We start from the raw sequence: 10,026 nt of genomic DNA on the forward strand, positions 1-10,026 counted from the left end.
CCCGGCTAATTTTTTGTATTTTTAGTAGAGACGGGGTTTCACCATGTTAGCCAAGATGGTCTCGATCTCCTGACCTCGTGATCCGCCCGCCTCGGCCTCCCAAAGTGCTGGGATTACAGGCTTGAGCCACCGCGCCCAGCCTATCCTGCTTTTTAAAAAGATTGAAAAGATAGAGTAAATGAGGATGGATAGGGATCCATCTCTGGGAGAAAGTATAACCATTCTTAATAATCTATGTTTTTGAACAATAAGAAAAGCATAAACTCTAAAATTCTTCCACATAAATGTAGAAAAGCGTATGTATAAACCATATACCTATAAAATATATTGGTAAACCCTCAAATTATATAGATTACACAATTATATAGATGATGGGTGATGCTGCAAATAAGTTTAATGTGTCAGCAACTTTGTTTTCCTTCAGAACAATCATCATCATCATCATCATCATCATCATCATCATCATCACCAACATTTATTGGGCATTTATCCTATGCCATGCATTGCACTAGATTTTTTCAAGAGTTATGTCATTAAATTTCCACAACAATACCAGTACTACTATTTCTTTCATTTTACAGGTGTAAAACTAAGATTTTAGAAAACGTAAGTAATTGGGCCATAGTTATATATTGTATTTTTACCCTCAAAGCATTGGGTGGAAGTAGTATGCTGTATAACAACCATGAACTAAAGATCACAAATTCACTAAACCATTGAGGTGACTGGGGAATACATAAGAGGATGGGAGAGGTATTTTACAATATATCACTTAAGATAATTAGTGCTTCATGTCTCTCACAAAAAGAAAAAAAGGTAGAACTGTGTATTAAAATGTAAGGAATTCCGCCCCCCACCCCGCCTTTCTTTCCCCACGCATAGGAATACAGACCCAATCTTCCTTACTTTCCCCATATAATTGTCCAATGTACTTCCATGAGTAGTCTCTTTGTTCCCAGTAACCTAAACAAGCCTAATTAGTCTGCTAATGACAAACCTGATATCCTGGGTCACATTGAGAGTCTAGAACCCAGCATTTTGTTCTGAAAGTGAAATTAAAGCAGGATTGGTATAAAATAGGCAAAATATGACCATCAAGGAGTAGTGGGAACAGTGGGGCTGGCAAAGGCAGCAGAAGCTGCTTCGCTCCAGCCATTCTTGCCATTGGTCAATGTGGGGCCCGGAATAGCTTAGATCTGATCTTTTCCAGGAGAAGCCATAATGCCAGATTTTTATGTGGAATCTTCTGACTTTTAAATGTTGTCAATTACTTTACATATGTTTACATATACATCTACATATGTATGTATATGTTTTTCTTATTTTTTATTTTTTTGGAGATGGAGTCCAGCTCTGTCACCAAGGCTGGAGTGCAGTGGTGCGATCTTAGCTCACTGCAACCTCTGCCTCCCAGGTTCAAGCAATTCTCCTGCCTCAGCCTCCCAAGTAGCTGGGATTATAGGCATGCGTCACCACACCCGGCTAATTTTTGTATATTTGGTAGAGACGGGGCTTCGCCATGTTGGCCAGGCTGGTCCTGAACTCCCTATCTTAGGTGATCCTCCCGCCTCGGCCTCCCAAAGTGCTGGGTTTGCAGGCGTGAGCCACTGCGTCAGGCTTATTTAAAGTCTTTCAGCAGAAGTAGTAATATGCACAGAGATGCACTTTGGGAAGATGAAATGTGCCAGTGTTATGTTTTAGAGCTGAGTTGTCCAGTATGGTAGCCACTGGCGACATGTGCCTATTTAAACTTAAAATAAAAAATTCAGATCCTCAATTATACTAGCTAGATTTCAAGTGCTCAACAGCCACATATGGCTAGTGGTTACCTTACTAAACAGTGCAGATATAAAACATTTCCATCATCACAAAAAGTTGTTGGACGGTGGAGATAGGAGAGACCGAGGTAAAACAGCCAGTTGGAGATCATTAATATTACGATAATCTAGGAGAGGTTATCAAGTCATAAACTCCTACAACCACAGTGAGGATGGCCAGGAGGAGCAGGTGGAAAGTTGTCTTTAAGGAACTCCAACAAATGTCTGGCTAACAGCAGCAAGGGTAAACACATGGTTTCCTTATTATTGTTTTTTAAGTAATTTTCTTTGGAATTTCTCCAGCTCCATTATGTCTTTCTTGATTGATTTCATGTACTAGCAGGACCCTTCCCAAGAAGATGCAATGACCAGAAACTCCTACTGTCGAGTAGGCCCCACTTAGCAAGACCTACTGAATCAGAAACTCTGGGGGTCAGTCTGTTTTAAGAAGCTGTCCAGACTGCTGGGCCCCCAGAGTTTCTGATTCAGTAGGTCTTGCTAGGTAGAAAAAAAAAAAAAGCAAAGAAGCTGTCCAGGTGATTCTGATAAAAATTAAAGTATGAGTACCACTATAAATATAGTGGATTATCTTTCATGAGCCTTTCAGTGCTAAGTTTGGGGGCCCTGTTAAAATACAAGCACTTTTGGCCTAGCTCTTTCACCCTCCATAGTACCCTTATCCATCCATCCATCCATCCATCCATCCATCCATCCATCCATCCATCCATCCGTCCGTCCATCCATTTATCTAATTATTTACATTATCTGTGTTCAGAGTGTTTTAAGAGTAAAAAATAGGCCAGGCATGGCTTACTGGCTCATGCCTGTAATCCCAGTACTTTGGAAGGCTGAGGCGGTTGGATCAACTGAGGTCAGGAGTTCGAGACCAGCCTTGCCAACATGGCGAAACCCCCTCTCTACTAAAAATACAAAAATTAACTGGGTGTGGTGGCATGCCTGTAGTCCTGGCCACTCAGGAGGCTGAGGCAGAGAATTGCTTGAACCTGGGAGGCAGAGGTTGCAGTGAGTCAAGATGGAACCACTGCATTCCAGCCTGGGAGACAGAGCAAGACTCTGTCTCAAAAAAAAAAAAAAAAAAAAAGTCAGGAATAAAAAGTTTAAATACAATCAAATTTTATGGCTATTGACCCAAATGATATGAAACCTTGAAAGCTAGTTTAGTTGCAGGAATATCTTCCCCCTGAACTTTCTTATGTTTTCTATAATCATGGAAAGGCGAAATTCACTTCCAAAATTTCAAAATAAGCATTTGTAATTCCATCAGAAACAACCCTTTACTACTTAGGTTTTTATGGAGAATGTATTGGGAATACAGAAAAAGTATAAGCAAAGAGCCTGGCCTTTAGATCCTTTAGTCACTTTGAATAGCGGCTGGGGATGACTAATAAGATGACAGTCCTTAAGTGGATGACCATTGGACACAAGGGACAACCACTTTCTGTGCAATGTGGAGACTGTAACACGGTGTGTTGGAGAGATGCTCATTATTGGGGTGGGGTTGCTGGAGAAGGCTTCACAGGGGCCCCTGACACATCAATGGCATTTGACATGAAAAGAAAGGGGCAAGGAGGTGGGGGTGGGGATTCAGTCACAGGGAATAAAATGAACAAAAGCAGTGAGGTCTGAAAGGAGGAGAAACGGCCGGGAAGTCAGGCCTCGGGAGGAAATGGATGGGATAGGCGGTGGGGTGCAGGTAGCACATCAGTTCTGGGGCTTTTGACAACATAGACAGGAGAATTTGAAAGGATGCAGCTTGCAAAACGCGCACACTGTCTCTTGTCATTGCCATCCACACGGCCTTTGAAAGTAGAGACAATACCTGAGAGATAAGCTCCCAGGGACGACCGTCATTAATTCATTCCACAGATACTGACTGAGCGCCTGCGGCGTGCCTAGCTCTGCGGCATACCTGGGTACGCAGCCCGCGCGATGGGACCCGCTGTGGCCTCGCCGCTCACCGCCTGCAGCCCCCGGCGCCCGGGCGTCTCCCGGCAGCGGCTCACCTGGCTCCTTGGCGGGGGCGGGAGTGCGGGCGCTGGGATCCCACACGGCTCCCGCCTGGCTGGCGGCGCTGCGGACGCGGATACCGGCGGTTCCCTAGCCGTTGTGGTCTAGCCCGCGGACGTTCCGGGCGGGCAGAAGATGAGAGTGGGGGAGGGGACGAGGAAGGGGAGCATGAGCAGCTGGGCTACGGAGCCGGGAAAGGGGTACCTAGGTCGCCCTCCTCATACCTGAGTCGTGGGAGCCCCTTGGTACTTGGTAAACCTGGGTACCGAAGCTCCTACTCTCTCCGAGGTTTTACTGTTCTTGATCGAGGGCCTATTTGGTGCCAGGCCTCGTGCCCTGAACATACAGCAATGCACATGTGTACTGCACAGACGGTAATTCACTATCGTCTCCGGAAGACTTAGCCTTCCTCAGGTCAGAAGCGGTAAAAGGAAATGGAGGTTAGGAGGGTTACCCAGGTCTCCAACCATAGGCTCGCTGCCCCACAGGCCTGGTTCTCCCCATTGGATGACACCTTCCTGCCCAGATCGCCGGCTCTGGATGCAGACATGCCGTCTGCACTCACTCCCTTTACCCTCCTCCCACCCTATCCCTGTCCCTATCGCTGTCTCTTACTCCACCTTGTATTCCTGCTTGGCCCAGTTACAGTTTTACACTTGTTTGTTTGATGACTGTGTTGATGTCTACCTTATTATGCACTTTGTGTATTCCTTCTTGTAAATCATCTTAGCCCTATGAGGGCAGCGATTTTTATCCCTTTCATTAACTGTTTTATTATCAGTGCCTAAAACAGTGTGGTGGACATAGGATGTGTTCAATGAATTTGTGTTGAATGATTGCCCTCCCATTGACTGTAAGCTCCACGCAGGCAGCAACTGTAGTTTTTAAACACTTTTTAACTACAAGTGCTTGGCACCTAGTAGGCATTTAATACACATTGGTTGAATGAGTGTATGAATATACTGCTTACTTTATCTTTACCCTTCCATTCACCCTCACCTCATCATCCCAATTTGTAGGATAAAAATGTGCATTTCTGAGGATTCCTACTTCCAAGCTTCCTCCTCACCCCTTGTAACCATTCCCTCATTCCCTCGATCCCCCCAACCCCATCCCTCATTTCTTCACAATCATGTTTTTGCTCTTACTTCCCCTTCACCCTCCATTACTTCTTAGAAAGCTTCCTAGCCTCCCTAGTTTGGAACATTCTCAAGCATCATGTTTTTGTAGATAAGAGAATTCCAGCTAAGCTACATTGAATGCAAAACAGCTTTCCATGAATCACCCATGACTCTGTTTTTTGGTTTTATATTGCTTTCCTTGAGGAGGACTGAGAATCCTGTACCACTTCTTAAATTGAAATCATGGTCATTGTTCACAATTTTTTCAACAAATACTTATGGGACATGTTTTATGTTCTAGATATTGTGCTAGATGTTGGGACAAGACAGGCAAAGTCTGAGCCCTCCAAGGTGTGTATGACACAAAATAGAATAATCCCGGGAAATGTTGAGAAATGTCCTGGCTTGGACCTAGTTATTTCTAATACAAGAAACTAAGACAATGATGCAGGATCTGATTCTTCTGCTCATTGTAACAAGCTTTAGCATAGGCGTAGGTTGATAATGGATGTAGGCATGGGGTTATAATGCCTTGCCCATTCACATTTATCTTGTTTAGTTTTTACAAATGACTCTGTTAGTCGGGAATGCAGGGCAGGAATTCTCTCCTAGAAGCTGGAACTAAGGTTCGGGAAAGGTCAGTTGACTTGCCTAAATTGGATGAGACTTCTGCCCTATTCTCCCTCCTCGAAGAGGTGTGAGTTGAATGCTTAAAATCCTCTTCACTGATGGCTCTTCAGGATAGGAGTCAGTTTCAAATCTTCAGTGTAATGGTTTTTTAAATGCTTCTCAAAGGGAGATTGATCAGAGACTTTCCTGAATCAGAATTACCTAAGATGTATTATGAAAATACATGCTCTTGGCCGGGCGCGGTGGCTCAAGCCTGTAATCCCAGCACTTTGGGAGGCCGAGACGGGCGGATCACGAGGTCAGGAGATCGAGACCATCCTGGCTAACGCGGTGAAACCCCGTCTCTACTAAAAAATTCAAAAAACTAGCCAGGCGAGGTGGCGGGCGCCTGTAGTCCCAGCTACTTGGGAGGCTGAGGCAGAGAATGGCGTGAACCCGGGAGGCGGTGCTTGTAGTGAGCTGAGATCCGGCCACTGCACCCCAGCCTGGGCGACAGAGGGAGACTCCGTCTCAAAAAAAAAAAAAAACAAAAAAACAAACAAACAAAAAAAAAACATGCTCTTGATGCCTTCCTCTGACCTACCCAATTAGACTCCCTGTGAGTCCTGTGAACTTGCATCTTAAACTCCCAGGGTGATTTTTCTGCATGTAAGTTTAAGAACTATTAGGAGAGTTTGAATGGAAAGCCTCAGCTTTTTTTTTTTGAGACGGAGTCTCCCTCTGACGCCAGGCTGGAGTGCAGTGGCGCGATTTTAGCTCACTGCAACCTCCGCCTCCCGGATTCAAGCAATTCTCCTGCCTCAGTCTCCCAAGAAGCTGGAACTACAGGCTCAAGCCACCATGCCCAGCTAATGTTTGTATTTTTTAGTAGAGACGGGGTTTCACCATGTTGGCCGGGATGTTCTCTATCTCTTGACCTCGTGATCCGACCCCCTCGGCCTCCCAAAGTGCTGGGATAACAGGCGTGAGCCACCGCGTCCAGCCCCTGGAAAGCCTCAGCTTTGATGTAGGGTTAACATTTGCCTTTGGGACATATTTCGTCAGCGTCTCGAAGAGTAACCCACATGTAGAGTAACCCATATGTCCTTGAGCAGATGGGAATGCAACAGCCTTCTGGCCAGAACCTGTGTCTCGCTTTTTTTTTTTTTTTAAATTTTGAGACGGACTTTCGCTCCTGTTGCCCAGGCTGGAGTGCAATGGCGCGATCTCGGCTTACCACAACCTCCGCCTCCCTGGTTCAAGCGATTCTCCTGCCTCTGCCTCCCGAGTAGCTGGGACTCCAGGTGCGCGCCACCACGCCCGGCTAATTTTGCATTTTTAGCAGAGACGGGGTTTCTCCATTTTGGTCAGACTGGTCTCGAACTCCCGACCTCAGGTGATCCGCCCGCCTCAGCCTCCCAGTGCTGGGATTACAGGCGTGAGCCACCGCGCCCGGCCACCTGTCTCTTTTTCATGCAAGTGATTTTTGGAATTTGGGGGTTCAGCTGAGCAGGTGCTCCGCTGCTGGTAACTACTCGCGGTTAAAGATCTTTTGACTCTCCCCGACACGCTATTTGTCACTGTCGTTTTCTACCACAGAGCCAGGTATTTGAGCCGCCGGCCACGGTGGGGCGCGCGCGGCGTATGCTGCCCGCTTATCTCTTCCCTCCCTGGTCCGCCTTCGCGCCCCTAAGGAGACAGTCCCTGGGAGTTTCTGCCTTTGGTCTCCAGTTGTTGCTCTCTTCTCGCGAGAACTGCTCCTCCCATCCTCTCCTCTCACGAAGCCCCGCCCACGAAGAGGTTCCATATTGGGTAAAATCTCGGCTCTCGGAGAGTCCCGGGAGCTGTTCTCGCGAGAGTACTGCGGGAGGCTCCTGTTTGCTGGCTGTGGAACCGCGACCACTGGAGCCTCAGCGGGCGCAGCAGCTGGAGCGGGAGTACTGCGACGCAGCTCGGAGTCGGCCTTGTAGGGACGAAGGTGCAGGGAGATCGCGGCGGGCGCAGCCTTGAGCGCCGGAGCGCGTCCCTGCCCTTAGCGGGGCTTGCCTCAGTCGCAGGGGCGCATCCAGCCGCGGCGGCTGACAGCAGCCGCGCGCGCGGGAGTCTGCAGGGTCGCGACAGCCGCACCTGCGCGGGCGACCAGCGCAAGGTCCCCGCCCGGCTGGGCGGGCAGCAAAGGGCCGGGGAGAGGGTGCGGGGGCAGGCGGGGGCCCCATAGGGCCACCTTCTTGCCCGGCGACTGCCGCTGGAAAATGTCTCAGGAGAGGCCCACGTTCTACCGGCAGGAGCTGAACAAGACAATCTGGGAGGTGCCCGAGCGTTACCAGAACCTGTCTCCAGTGGGCTCCGGCGCCTATGGCTCTGTGTGGTGAGTGTCGCCGGGCCTGGGGCCGCTGTGGGCAGGGTGGCCCCTCGCGCCCGAGAGCCAGGCCTGCACCACTGCTCTGCGTTGCGTCAAGTGGCAGGAATTTTCCTCGGGGGAGGGCATTGCTGCCCCTTCGAGCTCTGCCTGTTCTGCACCTCCTGCACCCCTCGCCCTGCACTCACGCGGGTATTGTGGTCCACCGTGTGCAGCGCTCAAGTCCGCTGCGAGAGGTAGGTGGTGGTGCTGGAGCTCGGTTCTGGCTAGCACCCTGCGCCTTCGCCTCTCGGAAGGTTGCTGCTCGGCGGCAGGCACCGGGGGAGGGGCTGCTTCCTTGGGGGTCTCCCTCCCGACCTGGAGCAGAAGGACCCTCTCCCGCGATGTGCCCACGCTGTGGCGCCGGACCCTGTCCTCTGAGCAGACAAGCTCGGGGAGCTGCCGGGAGAAGCAGAAGGGCAGAGCCCAACCCGAAGACTGCGGTCATCTGAACAAAACTGACCAGGAAGGGAGCTCTCTCCGGGCCTTTTTTTTTTTTTTTTTCCCCAAACCTCTGTCGAAATCCCATCTTGAGAAGTGTTCTTTTTGAATTCGCACTTGAATTAGCAGCGATCCATAGAGCTTAAAATACCGACTTTATCTCGGTGAGCACTGTGCCAGCTTGAGTGGTGTGTTTCCGATTCGGTTGAAAGCGTATTTCCTTTCTGTGGAGGGGCGGCGGTGGTAGTGCCTGCAAGAACACTGCAGCTTGAGAAACTGGCAGTCTCACTGATTAGTCACATACCACTGCTCATTTAAGTATTGTTCGACAAAACAGTTTTTTCATTTGGATCTGTAAGGCGCCCTCAAGATCAAAAAATTATTAACAGTGCTAGGAGGTATTGTAAATATTTTTTGAGATAATTCCTGCGAATACTGTGTTTTAAAAGTCCCTTTGAGAGTTTGCAGGGATTTATCTAGTTATCTGCATTTATGGCCTGAGGTACACGATGGTTTTCGTAAGGATATGGAACCACATAGAAAAGGAAGGGAAGAGATACTTTTTAGCTTTAATTTACACTGTGAGTGTGTTTTAAATTAAGTCGATACCATGTAATTTCCAGACCTGAAATATTTCACTAACTGCTCTCTAACCTGGAAGGTTTTATACCCTGTATTTTAGATTTTCTATAATTTAAAAGCTACGGATCTGAAACTAAATATCAGATTTAACTGTTAGCTTTTTCTGTGTTTTAGTAATTCGTATTGTATGCGTCATTTGAAAAGGGCCTGTAAAATCGTTTTTTGTTTTGGAACAAATTCCAGGCTTTTGGATGTGTTAATCTTTAAATATGATTTCTGTGTTTCCCAAAGTCACATCATGAATTTCCTGTTTGGTAGAATCTTCTGGGTAATTGAGATTGTGCAATTGTGTCCAGCAACAGATCATATTGCATTTTCTAGTTCAAGCTGCTTATGTTGCAGATGGCACCGTGAGTGACATCTTTCTCCCATTTTTACAGCATGGCAGTTTACATTTTAAAGGAATTTGCAGGATTTTACATTCAGAGTGTGTGTGTGTGTGTGTGTAGTTGATTTGCAGCATTTTACATTCGATATATACATGTTAATATATGTATATACATTCAGTATATACATATTGTGTATATCTAGTTGATTTGCTAATTTTCAAAGATGTATTTGGATCATTGTTTTAATATTTTATAGCTCATTAATATACTTCCATTTTTTCATTCTTGAATTGACACATTCATTTCTGTAGTATCACGTTTTTGTTTTCAATGCTATTTAAATTTTAATGGAGTGATACAGCAGAATAACTCAACTATAGAGGGTTTGGGTGAACTCCAATTGAATTGCTTGCAAAGGTTCGGTACTGTTGGTGACTAGCTCTGCACTGGAACAGGAGATCCAGATTTACAGTGAAGTACCATTAAAATTAACTCCACATTTCTTTAGTGGTATATTTTTCTGTGGTATAAAAGCCAGCAGAGGCCGGGCGCGGTGGCTCAAGCCTGTAATCCCAGCACTTTGGGAGGCTGAGACGGGCGGATCACGAGGTCAGGAGATCGAGACCATCCTGGTTAACACG

At 47.2% G+C, this 10,026-nt stretch overlaps 2 protein-coding genes across 8 annotated transcripts in view; one reads left to right on the forward strand and one right to left on the reverse strand.

Moving 5' to 3' along the window:
- SLC26A8 (solute carrier family 26 member 8) overlaps nucleotides 1–4,200 on the reverse strand; it is an 86,508-nt gene extending 82,308 nt beyond the window's left edge. The window contains exon 1 of one of the 3 annotated variants that reach the window (XR_001885097.1): nucleotides 3,842–4,200. The gene's annotated coding sequence lies outside the window, so the exon portion shown is untranslated. The other 2 variants (XM_017870078.1, XM_017870079.1) reach the window with 2 other exon arrangements.
- Nucleotides 4,201–7,309: 3,109 nt separating this feature from the next.
- Nucleotides 7,310–10,026, forward strand: part of MAPK14 (mitogen-activated protein kinase 14) — an 84,783-nt gene continuing 82,066 nt past the window's right edge. For 2 of the 5 annotated variants that reach the window (XM_017870083.1, XM_017870084.1), the window contains exon 1: nucleotides 7,310–7,943. In XM_017870083.1, the coding sequence (XP_017725572.1) occupies nucleotides 7,828–7,943 (116 nt within the window). In that variant the 5' untranslated portion in view covers nucleotides 7,310–7,827. The other 3 variants (XM_017870085.1, XM_017870087.1, XM_017870086.1) reach the window with 3 other exon arrangements.

The sequence above is a fragment of the Rhinopithecus bieti genome, unplaced genomic scaffold (genome assembly GCF_001698545.2).
Source record: "Rhinopithecus bieti isolate Rb0 unplaced genomic scaffold, ASM169854v2 scaffold_4553, whole genome shotgun sequence".
Lineage (NCBI taxonomy): Eukaryota > Metazoa > Chordata > Mammalia > Primates > Cercopithecidae > Rhinopithecus > Rhinopithecus bieti.